This window comes from Lactuca virosa, chromosome 8 (assembly GCF_052849685.1).
Source record: "Lactuca virosa cultivar CGN04683 chromosome 8, Lactuca_virosa_CGN04683_v6, whole genome shotgun sequence".
Taxonomy (NCBI): Eukaryota; Viridiplantae; Streptophyta; class Magnoliopsida; order Asterales; family Asteraceae; genus Lactuca; species Lactuca virosa.
Window position 1 is genome coordinate 211,988,176 of NC_136433.1, and position 24,384 is coordinate 212,012,559.

The following is a 24,384-nucleotide window of genomic DNA, read 5'->3' on the forward strand; positions in this document are numbered from 1 at the left end:
GATCAACTTCCCAATGGACATTGACAATGGTAACATTGGATATCTAGAAAAGCCTTCTCATCCCACAGAAAGGTTTTGACCATAGTCAACTAGGTTGACCAAATGGTAAAGAGAAAGGCTAAGTCTGCGATAGTCCCATGTACCATTCCCAGTGAGTCCATATATTTCTCTTGCCAAAGGAAGGGGCATTGATTGCGAAGCTGCCTATTTACCTGAAAGATCATAAGGTTGATCAAGTCAAGAAGTTTGACTCTGCTTCAGGTAAAGTTCACTATCTAACTCTGTTAAGTTTATATTCTGAGATTCTTATTACATGATGTGACTTGGTCACATGTTGATGTTTTAATAATCAAAGAAAAAGTGAAGAAACTTAAAGGAAGTATATGCTGATTCTGATCGCGAAGATGGTTTTCGATCGCATGGTTCGGTGATCAGAATTTTGAGCTGTTGCTTAGGAGTTATGATATATTGCTTAGGAATAGATAACAACAAGATTTTCATATGCATTTGCATTGTAAGGATAAGTTTTTCCGGAAGTTTTAAAATAAAATAAAAAAACAGTTTTGATTTATTTATTTTAAGTATCCTTACAATGGCATTTGTGAAAAATTGTTGTTTACATGTTTCCATTGATAGCAATATTGGAAAATGGATTTGATTCTTTCATTTGTGGTAGTGTCTAAATTTACCAAATAAGGAAAGTTTCACATCACCCAAGTTTCAATTGGACCGAAACTTGGAATCATGCAACTTGTATAGTATGATGAATGAGAACTTTCAGCTTTCGAAAATTAAGACTAATTCCTTGTTCACATGTATATGTGAGTCAAGTAAATGACTAAAGGGATCGAGTACACATTCTTGTGCACTGGTCAAGTCCACCACAAAGATCGATAAGACTATTCGTCATGATTTACTAACGTTTAGTAAATATGGTTATACTTACAGGCTTAAGTGTAATTCTGAAGCATTGGAAAAGTCTCGATATATGGCAGAACGAATGAGAAGAATCAAATTAGGCAGAAAGATAAAAGTTTCTCAAATCTGAAAATATGGGAGAGTACTTTAGTATCATGTTTGTGATCATCTTAATGATTTAAAAATCATATCACAATTAGTCCTCTAAAGGTCATCTTAGTGCATTCTTATGACTAAGAAGAGGAGTCATGAATTCTTGAAATGGTTAGATCAGGAAGATGAGTCATACTTCGTTCCAAAACAATTCTTAGAGTCATACTCCAAGATTGTAACTTGAGTGACATATCTTAAAGAAAGGTTTAAAACACTTGTCAAATGTAAGAGTAAAAGTGTCCTACTCTTGTACATTTGAAATTGGTAAGTTGTGATGTTTTGGATAAAACAAAGACCAACTAAGGCCAATTGTGTGAAGTGTTTGTCTTGATAAAGAATCCGCACTATCTCTTGAATATTTGGCAAGATAGTCTTATATGTCAAGAGGATAGTGGGAGTCTTAAAGATCCTAAAAAGAATTTCAAGAACTAATAAAGAATAAAACCTGAGGTTCTTCACTAGCACACGACTTGAGGTTTATAACCTATCGTGTTGACATATTCTGTGCCCATTCCAGTTAAAGTTGGATTTGCATAGGAGTTCTGAAAGTTCTCAATTAGTTGCATAACAACTTGGAAGCAATGGCAGGCCCTGTACTGCCAGGTGGCAAGAAGTTAAGATTGCATAAGTTCAGTCCATATGAGTTTGGATTTGTCATTATCCTTGTCTTATGACTATGGTTTTGATGATTCACATGGATAAGAACACATACACCATAAAATCTAAGGGTCATAAGGTTTCTCTCCGATTCATGAAAATGATGGTGAGGAAACACTTCCACCAAGTAGATTTGAAGCAGATGGCAAAAGGTCTAAACAATTGAGACTATGATTACGGCATCCCTTTTCATAGTTCTGAAATTGTTTAGACACACATGCATGCTATCTAAGGAAAGGTGTATGATTTTGATAAGGTTTTATCAAAGCATCTCGTATCAGAAATCTGAACTTTGGTAAGAAAGTCAATAAAGTATTGATTTCTAGAAGTCCAGCTGATTTCTGAGTACATGTCAAAGCTAGTGGGAGCATAAGTGTTATGCTAATAATCATCATGTTAGTGGGAGCATGATAATTATTGTTAGTGTTGCAAGTTAGCAATGTTAATTATAGAAAACAAAAGTTTCAATTCGTGAGGCTGCAGGGATTGAAAAAGTTGTTTTGCTATAATTAAGGGAGAGGATATACTTCATTTCAGTTCTAAAGGCTTAGATTGAGACCTTAATCATCTTTAGTCAAGAATATATATATGAATTTCATGTTGGATTGGTTCAACTTAAGGAAATTCTATATATTTCGTTCTCAAAATTCGATTATGATTACGGCATCCCTCTTCATAGTTAAATTTTGAAAATATGGCAAATAAAAATATTGTAGCAAAAGACTGGTCTAGAATCATGTCTTTATGTGAGACATCATGAATCGTGTACCATTTTCTTTGGGTACAGGATCGATTGCATGTGCTATAATATTTGTCATTTCTAAATTTTTCCAAATGCCCAGAGGCATTAAGAAGGGAAAAGGTCTAGAATTGGATATGACTAAAATGATTAAGCAATTGTCGAGGACAATCTGAGGTTTACCAAAGATTGGTTGCTCAGGGACAGTTGGAAGTATAGTGCTAATTTTGGAAGGACCATATTGACATATTCTGAAAAGAGGCATCTCTTATTCAGAAGTGATAGTCAAAATGAGAATATGGAGTTGTCTCCATAGGTGGAAGTTATCTGTGTAAGATTAGAAAACTTAATGCAAGAAGCATGTCCAAAGCAATGTACTTTGAATATGAGACTTAGTTTCCATGGAGTTGATCTCTATTGGAATACCTTATAATGACTGTTGACAAGTATTTGTGACTTTGTACATATTCATTACAGGAGGGTCAGTGCATATAAGTTTAAAATCTAAACAGATTTAGATAAATGATAGGAATTTGAAATTCTCACATTTTTCGATAAGGATTTGGGAGTGTTAAATTAGAATCATTGAAATTATGTTCAATTGGTTTATTTCACAAAGTAAGGATCATAGACAAACATAGAGTGCATACTTGGTGTATGGCAAAGCTATTGTTTAGAAAAACATAGTGTACATGCTTGGAGCATGGGACAACTAGTGTTTTTAATTCAAGTATAAAGTTGATAAAACCGAAACAATGAAATAATGAGTAATTAGTATGGTGATAAATAAAAGTGGTCTATTTATATTCATAGGGTTTGATACCATATTTGATTCATTTATTCTTGTGTTTCATTTTGCATGTTTTGACTTCCAGAATAAACTAGGTCATTCTTCCTGAATGACTAAGTTATTCAAACTATCCACAGTCGGTCATATGTTGGAAGTAGATATGAATCAAGACTGTCATGGGTTGGCTTCTAGAGGTCTAAGATGTTGGACAAAGCGGTGCTACAACACTCATGAGTGCTCATAAGTTCGGAGTATTGGATTCAACCCGCGCTCATTTGAATCACTTCATGGATTTTATCACGAGTGATCATGAGACGATAATATCTTATATTCTTCAAACCTAGAGATATGAGTTGTTACTATGAGTTGGTTATACATTGATTGCACGAAAACGTATTTGGTAACTCGATGTTATAGAATGTGCCTTTGTGTATGATTCAACAAGTAGTAGAACAAGCCATATGAGTCAAAGTTTATCCATTCCTTTTAACTTCGGGATAAAAGCGATATCTGTGGGCCCCTCGATGATTTAGCGATGACACATGTGAGTGCTTGGCCAAGCCAGGACTGATTTGATTTGGTCAATCAGTCAGTCATCATAAATCGAAAATCAGGAAACAACAAATGGACAGAGAGAATGATTATAATCCATGTCTCAGTCCATATGATATCTAGAATGGAGGAATATATGATCCCTTATCTAATGGACAAGTCATTGACAAGGTCAGAGTTCGACAGCGGCTTTAAGAGCTACGATTGCCAGTTAGGTTTTGAAGTCATACTCAATAATAGTTTTAGACTTATCCAAGTGGGAGACTGTTAGATTAATGTCTAAGTGCATAACTATATTTGGTATGTACTTGACCCGACCCGGCATGGTCCATTTGGGTTGCACTTCACCGGCATAATTTATATGGATAGTCTTTTGAGAATAGTATATTTATGATTTATATTAATATATTATAAGTTCTAATATATTAATATGGAATCATATTATTTAATTAGTATTGATCAAGAATTAATTTAGAATTAATTAAGTGATCAAAAAGAACTAATTAAATATGGACTCTTATATATATGGAATGGGCCAAGTTCATTTAGGTTGGGCTAAGCTTTCATGGATGGTCCATGGAGCTTTTAACCCATGGATCCTATGTAAATGAAAGGTCATGGGTATTAGGGTTTACATTGATGTAACCCTAATCCTCCATAATATATAAAGGGGTCCTTGGCTCACAAAATTGGCACAAGTGTGTGAAAATAAGAGTGGGCCGATTTTAGTGTGCATACATATTCTCTCAAGTTCTTCCAGGGTGTTTTGGTGATTTGTGATTCCATTTGAGGCTTCCACATTATTGGGGCTAAGCCCTTAAAGCTTGAAGACATCAAGCTACATCAAAAGGTATGTCATCTAACTAGAACTTTGTAGTATAGGTGCTTCATAATATGCTAGTTAGGATGAAACCTTGGAATAGTTAATATTTGCATGTATAATAGAGAAAACATAGATCCAAGGTTTATAGGGTTGCATGTACACCATAGGAGTGTTAGAATGCTCAAAACCAAACAGTATCCACCTCCCTGTTTCTCTTTATAGTATGTTCTAGAGTGAACTGAACCTCTAAACTATACCTATTATAGTTTACTAGTATCTTTACTTTGAACTGTTATTGACCTGAAGAAAAGACTCATTTATCTACTAAGTTATGATTGTACTTTAAAAATGGAGTTTTATAAACTATAAAGTATCATAACTTAAAAAGAGTTTTTGATATGTTTTGATCACTGATAAATACATAAGCAATCTGTTGAAATGATGTTTATAACAAAACATTTACACAATTTCCATTGTGTTCAACTTGTATTACCCCCCCCCCCCTAAAAGCATTTAAAACAATTTAAAAGATTGATTATCGGGGTATGAACTCACCTTATGTGGGTGATTCAATCGAATATGCGCGTAAGGATGAGAAGTTCTACGAATGAAGTCCCAAGACAGAAACGAGTCCTAAATGACATATAATGGCATATATTGGCATGAATATAGTGTTTAGAAGCAACTACATGCAAGGAAATACCCTTAGGGACTAGGAAACACTTGTACCAAGTGTTAGAATCACATGTGATTCATCTAATGGGTGTGTACGGCCACAAAGAGGAGTGTACGACCATGGGTGTACGGCCATGGAGTGTACGGCCGTACACTCATGGTAAAATGTGCACAAGAAGGTGTTTAAATGATAGGGAAGCTTGCGGGACTATTGCTCAACAAGAATAGGAACTAGATTCTCACTTTGGAGGCCCTTTTGGGGTGTTTTGAGGGGTGGACGGCCGTACACTCCTTTGGTTCCAGTTAAATGTCGATTCTAGGATGTTTAACATGAGTATCTAACATGTACTAAGCATAGGGAAAGGATACTTGCACTTTGGAGGCTCAATAGGGTGCTCACAGCCACCAAGAACAAGTGTGTGTTCTTGGTGTTCTTGGTGTTCTTGGTGAAAGATGAAGATCTTAAAGATCTACCTAAAAAGATGATTTTCATGGATGAAATTAAAGGGTTTTACTAGGTTAAGAAGAAGAACAACTAATCAAAACGGAAGAAAGGCTTACATTCTTGAAGATCGGGGTGAAAAGCTTGATGATAGTTGAGAGAAAACTCGAGTTCTTGACTTGGGAACTGAAGAAATGACTTAGAAATGGAAGGATATCACACTTATGGAGGGGGTGTACGGACAACATGGGTGTACGGCCGTACACACATTTGTACGGCCGTACACTCCCTTTGATGGAGTGTTCGGCTCGATTTCAACGCGAAGAGCTTACGCAACTCAATCCTATTCCCAATGCTTGAATGTACTGAGCTTAAACCCTTAAAAAGACTCTAAACAAGGCTAAAAGATAGCAGAAACGAGTCTAACACACGGTTGAATTGAATGGCTGGAGTTACAAGGCAAAAAATTTCGGGTTGTCACATCATCCCCCCGTTAGATGGAATTTCGTCCCGAAATTATCTTTCTTAGCAGTACTACTGGGGTTGTACTCCTCTGATTGGCAGAATACCCACTCGTAGACCTGACAACTTTTCCCTAATGTTCTCGATAGGATTAATACCTGGTCCATCTATCGTTACCTCGAGTATACAAGTCGTATATAATTAAGATTAGTTAGACGGCCGGATGTGCGACTCTGCCCCAGGTCCACAACCAAACAAGGAACAGGAGATAGGGCGGAAGCACACATACTAAATCCGCGTAATCATAATCATATACCACCCTCGCGTATACACTGAATCGTGATAGGTGGGTTGTATTCGTCCTTAGCCTCTGTGCTTGAACTTGATCTGCTGAACGAGTGGTATTTCAGGAAGGTCTGCGGAACATACGGCGGCAAGGCTTCGGAGGGCAAAGTACTCTTCGCATGAGTACTTCAGGGTTTAGAATACGAGGGAAAAAACTAAGGTCTAGGTCGGACTGTCGTTACGAAATGACGAAGGTTTCATGAATTTGACGGTTAAGGCGATAGAAACATATGAACTTAGTATGGTGAGGACCACGCCAATTCATGACGAATGATAGCAACGGACTCTTTACTGAACAAAAGTTTGGCCGATTTGAAAGAAACGTCTATTATACGATGATGTATCCCTAGTGTGCTCGACAATGTACTTTGTGTATACCTTCTAGTGCTTTCTGTTTTCTCCTTGATGTTAACACTTCTACGTATCATACCGCGATGAGCGAGTACATACTATGCAAGTGTTTTGATAACTAGTGTCGATACTTTATACTACGATCCTCCTCGGTACCACTACGATTGCCTGGAATATACAAGTTATGAATAATTAAGATGAATTAGAAAGTCGACTGAGTAACTCTGCCTCAAATCCACAACCAAACAAGGAACAGGAATTAAGGCGGAATCACTCACTCTAAGTCTGCAAAATCTTAGCTATGCACAACCCTGATGTACATACTCAGCCATCATAGCTTCTCTGAACGAATCTTTTAGTTCTCTTGAATATTGTGGCTTGTTCCGATAAGTGAGTTATTATAATTACTTTTAAATGTTTTCCCCAAGTTTTAATCTTATATAAATATAAATTAAATTTTAAAGCAAATTATAAATCGAAGACGTACCGCTGCTCGCTGGCGACTCCGGGGTTGATTCTCCTGCGGTGATCATCAGAATTCGTCCATCTGCTCCTGAGTTCTTTGTTATCGGGCAGTCCTGCCTATAGTGTCCAATCTCACCACAGCCATAACAGACTTGGTTTTCTTCAACACCGGGGACTTGGGAGATTGGTTGAGTCGGTGCCCTGCAGAAACGGACTGTGTGTCCCTTTATGTGGCAGTTCAGGCACTGCATTTCCCAACATACTCCGGTGTGGTGATAGTTACACTCATCACACTTCGGGAGGGTTCCAGCATACCGACTAGCAGATGCTGGAGTAGCAGGTGTTGTGGTGGCGTATATAGTACTCGTTTGTTGCTCCTGCGGGGTTTCCTGTGTTGTTCGCTCCTTCCTCTTTTTCCACGACTTTCTTTTATTGTCCCCCCCCCCTAGATGGCTCGGGAACGGGGACCACCACGCCATGGCGAACTCCATGGTCAATGAGTCTCTGGGCCAGGCGTTTGGCGCTATCGAATGTAATTGGGTTAGAAGACAACACATCTCCTTGAATCGGGGTAGATAAACCCCAAATGTACCTTTCTATCTTCTTACTTTTCGTGTTAACCATCCCTGGATATAGTGCTGCCAGGTCGCTAAACCTATCAGTGTAGGTCACTATGTCTGAGATGACCATAGTGTGCTCCCATAGTTCTTGTTCCAGCTTTTGAACTTCTCCCCTCGGGCAGTATTCTTCCAACATCCTATCTTTTAGGTTCTCCCAACCTATTGAGTTAGCCACTGTTAGGTTCAATGACTTAACATGGCTATTCCACCATGTCAGGGCTCTGTCGGAGAAGGTGCAGGCAGCAAACTTCACTTTGCTCCATTCTAGGCACGAACAGATTGTTGGATTAATGTCTAAGTCCATAACTATAATTGGTAAGACTTGACCCGACCCGGCATGGTCCATTTGGGTTGCATGGCATCATGCATTTGGATAGACTATAATGAGAGAAATAACACTTAAGGTTGGTTAATATATTATAAGTTCTAATATATTAATAAGGTTATTTAATTAGTATTGATCAAGAATTAATTTGGAATTAATTAAGTGATCAAAAGGAGACTAATTAAATATATGGGTTGATTGTGTAAATCATTCATTCTTATATATGTGGGCTTGTGATCCAAGATTCCTTATGTTGGACTAAGTCCATGGGGTGACCCATGGATACTCCATGGAGGTTAAAATCCATGGAGCATAAGGAATGGGTAAAGTTATGAGTTACATGGTGTAACCCTAATAGCCACCATATAAAAGAATCCCATGGCTGAAGAAATCGTGCACTAATGTGTGAGTGTGAGGGCTAGACGATTTCAAGGAGTGTTCAAGTTTCTCTCAAGTTATTCCAAGTGTATTTGGTGTTGTGTGAACCATTTGAGGTGTCACACTTGGGGCACTAGGCACTCAAGCTTCATGAAGACATTCTACATCAAAGAGGTATGTATTCTATCTTGTTATATTTATTATTTTGTATGCTAGATTAGGATAATACCTTGGATGTTCATAATTGTATGTATAATAGAGAAAACATAGATCCAAGGTATTTAGGGTTGCATGTACACTTAGGAGTGTTAGAATGCTCATAACCTAACAGTGGTATCAGAGCCTAGGCTTGTTTTCTTGTTATACTTGCAAAAGTAGCTGAAAAATCGAGTTGGATGCATATATTCGATTGTTTTGGCTGGAATTGGACTAGGAACATTACCCTAAGATTTTTTTGGACTTATAAACTTGTTTTTAATGTGGTAATGTTCATGCTAATCCAATTTCTAAGATAATTGTCATAATTTCAAGATTTGTATTAGTTTGTATGTTCATGCTAATTTCTTGAAGATTGATGATTTAAATTATCTTGTTCTTATGAAGTTCTTAGATTAATAGAAAAATTGTGTGAAATAGTTGTTTTCAATCCATTTTAATCTAAGAGTTGATTCCAAAGTGTGTTTTTGTAACTTGTCCTCAAGTTATATGAAAAGTCACATTTAAGAATCATAAAACTCATAAAAGTTGGCAAAGGTTACAAAATGAAGAGTCTCTTCATTAAATTAAAAAAAAAGTGTAACCTTAATTAGTTCCATAAGTTACAATAAAAAAAAGGTTATTTTTTTTTATTAATTAGTTTAAAGTCTTCCATAACTTGTCCTCAAGTTATGGAACTTGAAGAGTTTTTTTTTTTTTTAATTAAAACTACTTTAAACTCATAAGTTATGGAATTAATTAGTTTTGAATAGTTTCAAAACTTGCCCTCAAGTTTTGGAATTTGAAAAGTTTTCACTTATGAATACTTTAATTCCAAGTTAGCCCTTAGAATTTTAAAAGTTAAAATTCAACCCTTATACTTTATAATATTATAAGTTAATAATATTTATATATATGTATAAGAGTAAAGTCAGTCTTACCGTTAGTAGGCCTCATTCACGAAGCCGGTCTATAAGGGGGTATAAGGTTACGGCCTATAAAATGGCAGTTTAATGGGTGTCCACTCTCACCCACCGCTTCCTTAACTGGTGGAGGGTCGTTAGCCGAACGGGTAGGACAAGGACTATAATTCTCCTTTCATTAAAAGTATTAATGATAAATACTAAGTAACTAAACTCTTATTAATACCCAATCTTAGTTACTTAGGAAAATGTGAATTTGGTGCTAACCCATGAAATTACACTTTGCACTTTGCTTAAGTCGTTAGTGGAGCGTGTGTGGTTAACCGGCACACTAACCTGGACTTAACGAGGTAGGCAAAGGGTAACTTAATATTTATCATAGTATCGGTGGAGCGTGTGTAGTTAACCGGCACACTGATTAAGGGGTAAATATTAAGGGTACCAAGTATATTTGCATGGTTATTCACACCTTGTTTTGTGATCCTCGGCATCCCGGTCACAAAACCTGAAGGGCACACTCGAGATTGAAACATGCCTTTGAACAGTTCAATGAATCTCAAAGATCTAGGACTTTCAAATCCAATTAAAACCTAATAAATTATTTCATTTTTCATGGTGGAAATTGGTGAATCGTCATTCACCTACCTTCAAATATTTTATAGCTTGGATTAAGGCATCCCTCTTCTAAGTTATAAAATAGTTTGTTGGGTCCTAGCCTTAATATTTCATATTGGGTGTCATATTAAGGACTTTAAATCAACTATCTTGAATATCTCCCAAAAAGATGTCTGGTCTAGACATTTATGATCTTCCCAAATCTCTTGAAACAAGCTTTTCTAAATGAAGATGATGTCCCATGGATATCATACTTCTTTCACCTCCTCCAATTATTCTCCCTAACCCACAAGTTCCTAAAAAGTTTAAGGTCACTCAAGCCCTATTGGCAAGGCAAGGTCTAGGTGTGATCATATCTTGGAGATGTAGTCACATATTGACAAGCCGGGAGAGTTGGGTGTCAAAGTCTTGAGAAAGTTGGTGGCTCAACTACTTTCTAAGTCACATAGTGAGTTCTTTTGGGAATCCTATGAAACAGACTAAGACAAGACCCTTAATGATCTTATCTATTTGCTAAGATCAACTTCCTAAAACGCTATGGACATTGACAATGATGTCATTGGATATCCAGTAAAGCTCTCTCTTCCCAATGGAAAGGGATCGGCCATAGTCAACTCTGTTGACCCAATGGTAAAGAGAGAGGCGAAGTCTGAGATAGTCCCATTATCAAGGATCCATAGGTAACTATTGCCAAAGGAAGGGGCATTGGTTACGAAGCTGCCAAATTTACCTAAGGATGTTAAAGTCAATAAGTTTGGCTCTACTTCAGGTAAAGTCCATTGTCTAACTCTATTAAGTACATGCTGATTCTGATCGCGAAGATGGATTTCAATCGCATGGTTCGGTGATCAGAATTTTGGGCTATTACTTAAGAGTTATGATATTTATATTGCTTAGGAATAGATAACAACAAGGTTTTCATATGGATTGTAAGGATAAGTTTTTCCGCAAAGTTTTAAAATAAAAGAAAAAAGGTTTTGATTTTATTTATTTTAAGTATCCTTACAATGGCATTTGTGAAAAGTTGTTGCTTATAAGATTCCATTGATAGCAATATTGGAAAAATGGATTTGATTCTTTCGGTTGTGGTAGTGTCTAATATTACCAAATAAGGAAAGATTCTCATCACCCAAGGTTCAATTGGACCGAAACTTGGAATCATGCAAGTTGTATAGTATGATGAATGAGAACTTTCAGCTTGGAAAATTAAGACTAATTCCTTATGTGAATAAGGAAAGGACTAAGGGATCAAGTACACATTCTTGTGCACTGGTCAAGTCCACCACAAAAGATCAAGAAGACTATTCGTCATGATTTACTTAAGTTCAGTAAATATGGTTATACTTATAAGTTTAAGTATAAGTCTGTAGCATTGGAGAAGTTTCAATGTGAGACAGAACGAATAAGAAGAATCAAAGTATGGCAGAAAGATAAAAGTTTCTCAAATCTGAAAAGATGGGAGAGTACTTTAGTATCATGTTTATGATCATCTTAATGATTAAGATACCATATCACAATTGGTCCTCTAAAGTCAAGAAGAGGAGTCATGAATTGTTGAAATGGTTAAATCAAAAAGATGAGTCATACTTCGTTCCAAAACAATTCTTAGAGTCATACTCCAAGATTGTAACTTGAGTGACATATCTTAAAGAGGGTTTGTTAACACTAGTCAAATGTAAGAGTAAAAGGTTATCTATTCTTGTACATTTGAAATTAGTAAGTTGTGATGTTTTGGATAAAACAGAGACCAACTTAGGCCAATTGTGTAAAGTGTTAGTCTTGATAAAGAATCCGCACTATCTCTTGAATATTTGATAAGGGAGTCTTATATGTCAAGAGGACAGTGGGGGTCTTAAAGCTCTTGAAAGTTTCAAGACTTAATCAAGAATAAAACCTAAAGTCCTTCACTAGCACACGACTTGAGGTTTATAACCTATCGTGTTGAAATTTTTGTGCCTATTCAAGTTGGCTTTGCATAGGAGTTCTGAGAGTTCTCAATTGGTTGCACAACTACTTGGAAGCAATGGCAGGCACCTGAGCTGCCAAATGGCAAGAATTTAAGATTGCACAAGTTTAATCAATATGAGTTTGGATTTGTCACTAACCTTGTCTTGTGATTATGGTTTTGACAAATTCACATGGATAAGAACACATACACTATTAAATCTAAGTGTCATAAGGTTTCTCTCCGATTCATGAAAATGATGGTGAGGAAACACTTTCACTAAGTAGATTTTAGCTAGATAGCAATTGTGATATTTGCATTCTCAAAGTCGTTAGTGGAGCGTGTGTGGTTTACCGGCACACTAACATGGACTTGTGAGAAGTGGCAAAGGTCTAAACAATTGAGACTATGATTACGGCATCCCTTTTCATAGTTCTAAAATTGTTTAGACACACATGTGAGCTATCTAAGAGAGGTGTATGATTTTGATAAAGTTTTATCAAAACAATCTAGTATCAGAAATCTGAACTTTGGTAAGAAAGTCAGCTGATTTCTGAGTACATGTCAAAGCTAGTGGGAGCATAAGTGTTATGCTAATAATCATCATGTTAGTGGGAGCATGATAATTATGACAAAGGTTGCAAGTTAGCAATGTTAATTATAGAAAACAAAAGTTTCAATTCGTGAGGTTGCAGGGGTTGAAAAGGTTGTTTTGCTATAATTAAGGGAGAGGAAATTATACTTCATTTCAATTCTAAAAAGCTTAGATTGAGATTTTAATCGTATTTAATCAAGGATATATATATATATATATATATATATATATATATATATATATATATATATATATATATATATATATATATATATATATATATATGAATTTCTTGTTGGAATGGCTCAACATAAGGAAATTCTATATATGGGTCCATTATTTGCGTTCTAAAATTCGATTATGATTACGACATCCCTTTTCATAATCTGAATTTTGAGAACTTGGCAAATTGAAATGGAAATATTATAGCAAAAGACTGGTTTAGTCTTTATGTGAGACATCATGAATCGTGTCCCATATGCTTCGGATATAGGATCGATTACATGTGCTATATTCATCCTTTCTAAAATTTTCCAAATGCCTGGGGCATTATGAAGGGAAAAGGTCTAGAATTGGATATGACTAAAATGATTAAGCAATTGTCGAGGACAATCTAAGGTTTACCAAAGATTGGTTGCTCAAGGACAGTTGGAAGTATAATGTTAATTCTGGAAGGACCATATTGACATAATCTGTAAGGAGGCAACTCAGAAGTGATAGTCAAAATGGAATATGGAAATGTTTCAAAGTTAGAAATTATTCAATCTGTGTAAGATTAGGAAACTTAATGAAAGAAGGATGTTTCCAAGGAGCTGATCTCCTTTGGAATGCTCTGTAATGATTGTTGTCAAGTCTTTCTGACTTTATGCATAATCATTAAGAGGATCAATGCATATAAGTTTAGAATCTAAACAGATTTAGATAAATGATAGGAATTTGAAATTCTCACATTTTTCGATAAGGATTTGGGAGTGTGAAATTAGAATCATTGAAATTATGTTCAATTGGTTTATTTCACAAAGTAAGGATCATAGACAAACATAGAGTGCATACTTGGTGTATGGCAAAGCTATTGTTTAGAAAAACATAGTGTACATGCTTGGAGCATGGGACAACTAGTGTTTTTAATTCAAGTATAAAGTTGATAAAACCGAAACAATGAATAATGAGTAATCAGTATGGTGATAAATAAAAGTGTTTATTTATATTCATAGGGTTTGATACCATATTTGATTCATTTATTCTTGTGTTTCACTTTGCATGTTTTGACTTCCAGAATAACTAAGTCGCTCTTCCTGAATGATTAAGTTATTCAAACCATCCACAGTCGGTCATATGTTGGAAGTAGATATGAATCAAGACTGTCATGGGTTGGTTTGTAGAGGTCCAAGTTGGTGGACAAAGTGGTGCTACAACACTCATGAGTGCTCATAAGTTCTGAGTATTGGATTCAACCCACGCTCATTTGAATCACTTCATGGATTTTATCACGAGTGATCATGAGACGATAATATCTTATATTCTTCAAACCTAGAGATATGAGTTGTTACTATGAGTTGGTTATACATTGATTGCACGAAAACGCATTGGTAACTCGATGTTATAAAACGTGCCTTTGTGTATGATTCAACAAGTAGTAGAACAAGCCATATGAGTCGAAGTTTATCCATTCCTTTTACCTTCGGGATAAAAGCGATATCTGTGGGCCCCTCGATGATTTAAAGATGATACATATGTGTGCTTGGCCAAGCCAGGACTGATTTGATTTGTTCAATCAGTCAGTCATCATGAATCGGAAATCGGGAAACAACAAATGGACAGAGAGAATGATTGATAATCCATGTCTCAGTCCATATGATATCTAGAATGGAGGAATATATGATCCCTTATCTAATGGACAAGTCATTGACAAAGGTCAGAGTTCATCGACAAGGTCAGAGTTCGACAGAAGCTTTTGAGGGCTACGATTGCTGATCGGTTCCTGAAGTCATACGCAATAATAGTTTTAGACTTATCCAAATTGGGAGACTGTTGGATTAATGTCTAAGTCCATAACTATAATTGGTAAGACTTGACCCGACCCGGCATGGTCCATTTGGGTTGCATGGCATCATGCATTTGGATAGACTATAATGAGAGAAATAACACTTAAGGTTGGTTAATATATTATAAGTTCTAATATATTAATAAGGTTATTTAATTAGTATTGATCAAGAATTAATTTGGAATTAATTAAGTGATCAAAAGGAGACTAATTAAATATATGGGTTGATTGTGTAAATCATTCATTCTTATATATGTGGGCTTCTGATCCAAGATTCCTTATGTTGGACTAAGTCCATGGGGTGACCCATGGATACACCATGGAGGTTAAAATCCATGGAGCATAAGGAATGGGTAAAGTTATGAGTTACATGGTGTAACCCTAATAGCCACCATATAAAAGAATCCCATGGCTGAAGAAATCGTGCACTAATGTGTGAGTGTGAGGGCTAGACGATTTCAAGGAGTGTTCAAGTTTCTCTCAAGTTATTCCAAGTGTATTTGGTGTTGTGTAAACCATTTGAGGTGTCACACTTGGGGCACTAGGCACTCAAGCTTCATGAAGACATTCTACATCAAAGAGGTATGTATTCTATCTTGTTATATTTATTATTTTGTATGCTAGATTAGGATAATACCTTGGATGTTCATAATTGTATGTATAATAGAGAAAACATAGATCCAAGGTATTTAGGGTTGCATGTACACTTAGGAGTGTTAGAATGCTCATAACCTAACACAGATTTCGAAGACCGAATCTGTTTTCTCGAACCATCGCATTAGAGAAATGACTCCACCATTTCCATTAAAGGATTTGGGTTTGCAGTTCATGAAGTCCTTATACGAACACTCCCTTGGGTGTCCGTGAATAACTCCAGGGTTGGTTAAGTGGGTACCGCTACCAGATCCGAAGGTACCACTTTCGCTGAAGTGTGATAGAGCAGCTGCCACCGCGGCTGATATTGCTGCTTGGAGGGCAGCAGGATCGAACTATGGAGGAGGTAGTGGAGTTTGAACTGGAGTTATCGGAGTAGTGCGTCTGTTTGATCTGCTAGGGGGCATCTTTGCTAAAAGAATACAAAGATGAGACGGAATAAGTCTATAGCAGTGGTTTATAAGCCAAAAGCTGAAAGACAAGGTTATCCTAGTTATGAGTGTATCGGGTCCTGACTTTCACAGGGTTCTGGAAACAATTCATAAAAGAGTCTATACCAAATAAAATTTATGAATTAGAAATGACTATCCTCGAATGAATATCTGTGACTTAAATAACTGTTACCATTTGCACAAAAAGAAAATAATCCTAACACATAGTGTGAGCAGTGTCTCCACTAACTCATTAAGTTAAACTAGATTATTATTTATTAGTGTGATGCATAAGACGTTTTGGTTACTTCGGCTGATCCTTCTTTGAAAACTTCTCATGAACCTGCTCTTGTTCCTCCTTAACTCTTCTGTTGACTGCTATGAGGAAGTGGTTGCATTTATCTGGGTTTGTCGTGCGAGAATGGAAGTGTCTAAAGAATCTATGAGATTTAGTGAAACATTATGGGGTGATCCTTACAGAGTCCTCCTATAATTGCACAATGTATACAAGTTGTATATAATTTAAGATTAAATAGACCTTCGAATAAGTGATCCTACTCCAAAACCACAACCAAACAAGGAACAGGTAGTGAAGCATAGATCACAAATTCTAAGTCTATAAAATCTTAATTATATAAAACCTTGGAAGTATACACTCCAAAATTATAGATCTATCCGTAAGGGTCTTTTAAGTTATCACATAAGTTATTTATAGTGCCTAAAATACTCCTATAGTATTTTAATGTAATGTACTTGATATGTTTTAAACTTGTTGTCGTGTTATAGTATCATAAAATACTCCCATAGTATCTTAACTTTATGTTCTGATCTAGTAATTCCTTGAATAGAGTTAGGTAAGTTTTAAGACTGTTGCAACACCACATCACTCCTAAACAAATGTCGGTCACATCTCGAATGAATATAGTTGAGCAGACTATATTGATCCTAGCTATGATTACATAACTGTCCAGGTTTGACCACAATGTTCAACCTTTAAATACTTATGTTATGTTCTTCTTGTGATACTTGTTCTAGTATGTATATATGTATAAGCACGTATGTATACTTTTATAAGGTATCATTATATCCTTAAAATATATTATTATCCAGAGCACTTCGGCCCCATTGTATTTATAGTTGTATATCTTTTATCGGTTGATATACTTAGTTCACTATAAACAATGCTCTGATACCAATCTGTAACACCCCCAAACCGGAACGGAAGAAACGTTCAGGGGTGGAGGACGTCATGTTTAGTATCACAAGACATGCATCATAGCAATCAAAGTAACAAACAACCATTTCATTAGAAAGAAAGTATTTAAAAAGTATGTGGTTCACATAACATAGACTACAAAGTAAATAACAAAACAAGACATGAAGCTATTATGCTCAATCTTCTGAATCCTAGTGCACGTACCTGTCTACTGGTCTCCTGAGAATCCAAGTTATTTTGAAAGCGTAGATCAGCATTTAAGGTAGTGAGTTCATAAGATTTTAGTGATGTATGAAGTTGTAAGAAAGTTGTAAGTAAGTTGTAAGTTTTTTTAGAAAAGTTCTCCTGTTCCTCCAGAAAATCCTATATTTCCTGCTTTGATGAAAGATAAGTAAAAATGACTCTACAATCCTTTCTATAAGTACTAAATGGATACAAGTTATATAAAACCTAGAGTAAACAAACAATCGATTGTGTGTATCAGCCCTAAGCCCACAACCAAACAAGGAACATGGAATGAGGCAGAAGGCACGCATCCCATTGTTTGTTAGATCATCGTTGTATATAACCCTGGCGTATTCACTTGGTACTCACGGAGTTAACTGTAATAGTTCCTTTATATTTGATGAAAACATTCTTTAAGAAAACCCTTATTTCTTTTAGTAAAAATGGTAACCACAATGGTTCCTTCTATAATCACTTAGTTTATACTAGCTATATATAATCTAATATCGAATAAATAGTTAGTTGTGTGAATCTTCCCTAAGCCCACAACCAAACAAGGAACAGGAAGTAAGGCGGAAAGCACACATCCAACTACCTATCGGGTATTAATTATATATAACCCTGAGGTATAAACTAAGGTATTATAGAATTAACCACCTAAGGTCCTTTAAGTTATACTGGTTTAATAAAATGGATTAAACCCTTTACTAGTAAGTTTCTAGTTTTGTTTACCAAATGTTCTATTTGAAAAGTATGTTTTGTACTAGAAAACGGTGTATTGAATTTGTATACTATGACCTGACCTATACCTGGTACTCCTTATGATTACTTGGTGTATACGAAATATATATATAGCTAAGATCGAATAGATAGTAGACTGCGTGCATCTGCTCTAAGCCCACAACCAAACAAGGAACAGTAAATGAAGCAGAAAGCACACATCCTACTACCTTTCGGATCCGATTAATATATATCCCTGATGTATAAACTAAAGAATCATAAAGTTAGCATTATAGGCCCCTTTCTAAGTAAATGTACTAGACTCGACTGTTCTGTTTGTCGCATGAAAAGATGTAAGTTTTCCGTAGTTTATAACTACCTTAACTCGAAAATAGATTGCATTTACTTTTAAGTGGAACTGTCACAATATGAAAGTAATGGGAAAAATGTAAGTACACAGTTGTCTTTTAAAATGACATACTTCATTACTGAATACCTTAAAACATGTTTGTTTTATTAAGGTCATAATGTGATGAGTAGTACCCATATTATACGCTCTCCCTGCAAGAGATTATGGTTACCAAACGCAACTTTAGCAAATGAATTGCTAAGTCGTGAAATAGTCTCACATTTAAAGTTATCTGATCATGTATACCCAATTTACTATCACATTTTGTTTAGAACAATGAGTTAGTGATCATTGGTATAATTAGATCCTGGTTTGTTCTTCTGTTATAGTATCCTAGTATGTTCTTTCTGTTATACTATCTTAGTATGTTCTTTCTGTTATCGTGTATTGTATCTTCCTCCCTGTTTCTCTTTATAGTATATTCTCTATGTTATCGTGTATTGTATCTACCTCCCTGTTTCTCTTTATAGTATGTTCTAGAGTGAACTGAACCTCTAAACTATACCTATTATAGTTTACTAGTATCTTTACTTTGAACTGTTATTGACCTGAAGAAAAGACTCATTTATCTACTAAGTTATGATTGTACTTTAAAAATGGAGTTTTATAAACTATAAAGTATCATAACTTAAAAAGAGTTTTTGATATGTTTTGATCACTGATAAATACATAAGCAATCTGTTGAAATGATGTTTATAACAAAACAATTACATAATTGCCATTGTGTTCAACTTGTATCCCCCCCCCCCTAAAAGCATTTAAAATAGTTTAAAAGATAGATTATCGGGGTATGAACTCACCTTATGTGGGTGATTCAATCGAATATGCGCGTAAGGATGAGAAGTTCCACGAATGAAGTCCCGAGACAGAAACGAGTCCTAAATGACATATAATGGCATATATTGGCATGAATATAGTGTTTAGAAGCAACTACATGCAAGGAAATACCCTTAGGGACTAGGAAACACTTGTACCAAGTGTTAGAATCACATGTGATTCATCTAATGGGTGTGTACGGCCACAAAGAGGAGTGTACGGCCATGGGTGTACTACCATGGAGTGTACGGCCGTACACTCATCGTAAAATGTGCACAAGAGGGTGTTTAAATGATAGGGAAGCTTGTGGGACTATTGCTCAATAAGAATAGGAACTAGATTCTCACTTTGGAGGCCCTTTTGGGGTGTTTTGAGGGGTGTACGGCCACACATGGGTGTACGGCCGTACACTCCTTTGGTTCCAGTTAAATGTCGATTCTAGGATGTTTAACATGAGTATCTAACATGTACTAAGCATAGGGAAAGGATACTTACACTTTGGAGGCTCAATAGGGTGCTCACAGCCACCAAGAACAAGTGTGTGTTCTTGGTGTTCTTGGTGAAAGATGAAGATCTTGAAGATCTACCCAAAAAGATGATTTTCATGGATGAAATCAAAGGGTGTTACTAGGTTAAGAAGAATAACAACTAATCAAAACGGAAGAAAGGCTTACATTCTTGAAGATCGGGGTGAAAAGCTTGATGATAGTTGAGAAAAAACTCGAGTTCTTGACTTGGGAACTGAAGAAATGACTTAGAAATGGAAGGATATCACACTTATGGACGGGGTGTACGGCCAACATGGGTGTACGGCCGTACACACATGTGTACGGCCGTACACTCATGTGTACGGCCGTACACTCCCTCTGATGGAGTGTTCGACTCGATTTCAATGCAAAGAACTTATGCAACTCAATCCTATACCCAATGCTTGAATGTACTGAGCTTTGAACCCTTAAACAGACTCTAAACAAGGCTAAAAGATAGCAGAAACGAGTCTGACACACGGTTGAATTGAATGGCTGGACTTAGAAGGCAAAAATTTTTGGGTTGTCACAGTGTGGTGCGATGGAAGACAAGAAGATTAATTAGGTTTAACATCCCATCAAAAAAGCTTGAATACTGAGGGGCTCAATATTGGTAGTTTATGCCTTGTTCTTGAGTTTTTAATTAAAAGAAGACAATAGAAGGAAAGGGAAGCGGATGGAAGGAGAGGAAATGGAACAACAATATAAATAATCAAGTGCATTCTTGAGTTTGAGTGAAATGGAATGGAATGAAGGGATTTAAGCCATTTTTTGCCTTCTCCTCCTAACCCTCCGAAAAGTGAGCTGGTAAAAAAGACACTTATTTTGCTTCCCCTCCCATCCCCTTCCATTCCATCCTCTTCCATCTCTTAAAATAAAAACTCACGAACATGTTTCCCGTGGGATCTACTTTCATTCCCTTCTATTCCACTCTTTAAATTAATTCGAGAACAAGGTGTTAGAGACTCGGAATTTAGCTATACTTGGATGATGCTAGTGGTGTTTATTTGTCAACAAAGGGTCTTTATGGCAAGATAATATAATCAATTAATCATAGCTTTACATGGTAAAGATGATGAACTAAATAGAGATCCATCGTCTATACAAAAGAAGGGGGTTTGGGAGAATATCATTAAGATCCGAGTAATTTTGAGAAAATTAAATATTGCATTTCCATCTTTGTTTCAGTAAGGCTAAGGGGTCTGATCACCACCAACCCACTAGAAAAGTGTTGCAAACTCAGTGCCACGTCAGCTCCACTACATGTCAGTTACCAAACCACTAGCCCTTGGAAATGGTTATCACTCCATAATTTTTATATTTTTATTTTTTATTTTTTCTTTTGTCATTAGATTAAATAAAAAACATAATTTAAAACATAAATAAATATTTTACATTAATTAAAAACACACAAATTAAAATCCTAAATTACTTTAAAAAACATAAAAAAATTAAAACCTAAATTACTAAAAAAACATAAAACATACCAAATAAAACCTAAATGATAAAACATTAGAACGTAATTTTCATATTTTTTGCGGACTTGTTGGATATTTAGAAATGTCGCTAGATTTTCTGGGTCGAGAACTGATCGGGGCTTTTTGATTATGATTTGAAGATTGGTAATTAGTGCTATTTTTCGGCGACAAGCTTCATCTGTTGATTAAAAAAAATCTAGAAATATTAAAGTTTTGTCTATTTTTTCGCAAGTACGCCTTCGCTACTCGCTTATCCGTTTGAAGACGCTGCCTTTCTCGATTTGTCCCTTCCCGGTGGTCGACGCAGTTGGACTTCCAGTGGACCCTCCCCCACGGTGCCAGCAAAATCATCATTGAGGTCGATGCCAAAACCCACGTCCGACTCGGAAGTTCTTGACCTTTTGTTGGATCCGGTGGTAGATCACAAATGCGTCTCACCGGGATAAATGACCTATTTAGACCCGTACAACAAACTTCCCATTTTTTTGGTTGTCGAATGGTTTACCATTATTGGTAATTTTGTATTGGTAGCGTGCGGTTGATAAAATATTGAAATCGTTGCTACCATTTTTGTGCATATTTTTAAGATTGTCAAATATGTCATTAAATTTCGTGTAAGTCGCTCGTATGTCATGCCCTTTTGCATTGACCATGTCGTACGTCCGCTCCATTTACCTTCCTAATAACGCATGAAAGTAGTCTAAAACACAATTACAAAAGCTTTGACCCTATTGCGTGGTCTCGATGTCACCGTCTTGCGATATGAAATCCAAGCTTTCGCTAAAACTTCCTCCTCTTCTTTGTTCCACTGCTTAGTTTTTGTTTTTTTTTGGAACTTTTCATTTTTGTTGTCGTCTTTTAGATGGTTGTTGTGTTTCTTGGACCCTTTCGTCGTTGTAATTGTCGAGGTTTATAGGTTGGGATTGAGATTATGAGACTTGAGATGGTTGTGAAGGTTGTGTTTGAAATTGTTGAGGTTGTGATTATTGAAAAAGTTGTTGTTGAAAGGCTTGGAATTGGGATTGATTGAAGTGTTGTAGTCGTTGTTGTTGGTAGTAGTTTGGGTGGTTTGGAGGATTGGTGAATAGAGGTTGTTGTTGGATTGTGGATGTTAACATTTGCATGTAACCAAGATTTGTATATGGATTACTTGGAGTGTTTGGGGTATATGAGGTGGGTATGGTATTTTGATTTGGATCCATAGGTTGAAGAAAAATAAGAAATAGAAAGAAGTTGTGTGTTTTTGTAGTGTAAAATGTTTAGAAAATAGGTGGTATTTATAGTTGTAGGTTGTGTTTTTAAAATTGAAAATTAAATAATTGTTTTTTTAATTCAACGACTACAAAGGAAAAAGGAAAAAACAGCCAAAGATGTGACCGTTGCTGCTGTTGCTTTCTGATTCGTCGTCCTCACCTGTCCTCATAGCCACTCCACAGTCAAGCCACCGGTCCATTGAACGGTGTTCACACGTCTTCTGGCCTACCACGATGGAAGTCACGCATGGTTTGTGCTACCATACCGGATAACCTAAGTTACCAAAACCGGCGTGACCATTCACTTATGGAAGTTGAAATGTCTTGAAGAGGTACTTATCCAAGACTTTTTGCTTCGGGGTTAAGAAAGAATGCAAAATCTCAGATAAAGTCAGAAAATAAGGTATCACGTGTGTGTTTAATTTGAAGTGGAACGTGCTATGTAGCAGGGGAGTTAAAAACTTTGTTTCAATTTTTTGGTCATTAATTCATGTTGTTTTAAGAAAAGGGTGACATGCTAAACCAAAACATCCTTCTCTAATGAACTGGAGATCAGTTTTGGGAAAGAAATCAAATGATTTGAAGATTGTACATTATATATAATACATATATACTACGCAAGATTCCAAAAAATAAACAAAGGACAACCGCCGTGGATTATCAACGAGCAAAACACACCTCTTTATTTGAAACGTTATTACATTAGGCTACGAATATCATCATGGTCAGCAACATCTACATTGCTAGAAAACAGATCATTACAAAGCTCCCCATAAAATCTACACACCAGGTTCATAAACACAGGACTTTTGAGGTTCTTCCAGCAGTAAAGAAGCTCTTCCACATCCACCAAATCCCTCATTTTCCCTTCCTCCGCTATCATCTTCACCAAATAATTCTCAAAGCTCCTGCAAGCCTCTCCAGCATCATTTTCTTCTTGAACCACGCTTTCCCTATTAACTCTACCCATTTTGATATATGCTGGGGTAAGAGGTGATGGGCATGGCGCTTTCTGCATATACCCAGCGTCTGAGAAGCTCTTGAGCTCCATCAGCCTATCCATGTCCCTTGTCTTTCTGAATGGCCTGAAACACGATGTTAAACAGCAGAAACGCTGTGTATTGGTAGATGTGCTTATGGGTTTTGTCTTGCGAGACCGAGTTATAAAGATTGGTTTCTTGAGTTTGAATTTAAACACGTTTGTGAGACTTTTGCATGGGTTGGTGAAGAGTTTCTTGCAGGTGAAGTTATGTGGACGTTTGGTGGTCATCTTTATGGGTGAAGCAATTAATACGAAAAAATGATGATGGAGGGACAGAATTATTGAGAGCTTGGTTATAATGGAGGTTGGTGTTGCAGCGATTGGAGATTTATATTAAATAGAAGTTGGTGAATATAGATATGAGTGGCTTTCACATCTTTTCTTCAAGAAAAGAAGTGCTATCCATGAACTAAATTCGGAAGAAATAATCAAATTACTAATTTAATGACCACTGAATTGATTGTTTTTATAACTTTTAGCAAAACAAATGTGCTAGTCGCAAAAATTCGAAAAAAGGTATTTATTGGATATGAAGTATGAAGATTGACCGATTGAGGTTAAATTAAATATTATTGTAACTCTGTTTAACTTGATGCAATAA

General features: G+C 36.1%; 1 protein-coding gene across 1 annotated transcript; it reads right to left on the minus strand.

The window, feature by feature from the left end:
* Positions 1-23,374: 23,374 nt before the first annotated feature.
* LOC145133101 (transcription repressor OFP17-like) lies at positions 23,375-24,089 on the minus strand. Its single transcript, XM_079068037.1, has one exon. It carries the CDS (start codon positions 24,009-24,011, stop codon positions 23,439-23,441), a length of 573 nt encoding a protein of 190 aa, XP_078924163.1. The 5' UTR covers positions 24,012-24,089; the 3' UTR covers positions 23,375-23,438.
* Between the last annotated feature and the right edge of the window lie 295 nt (positions 24,090-24,384).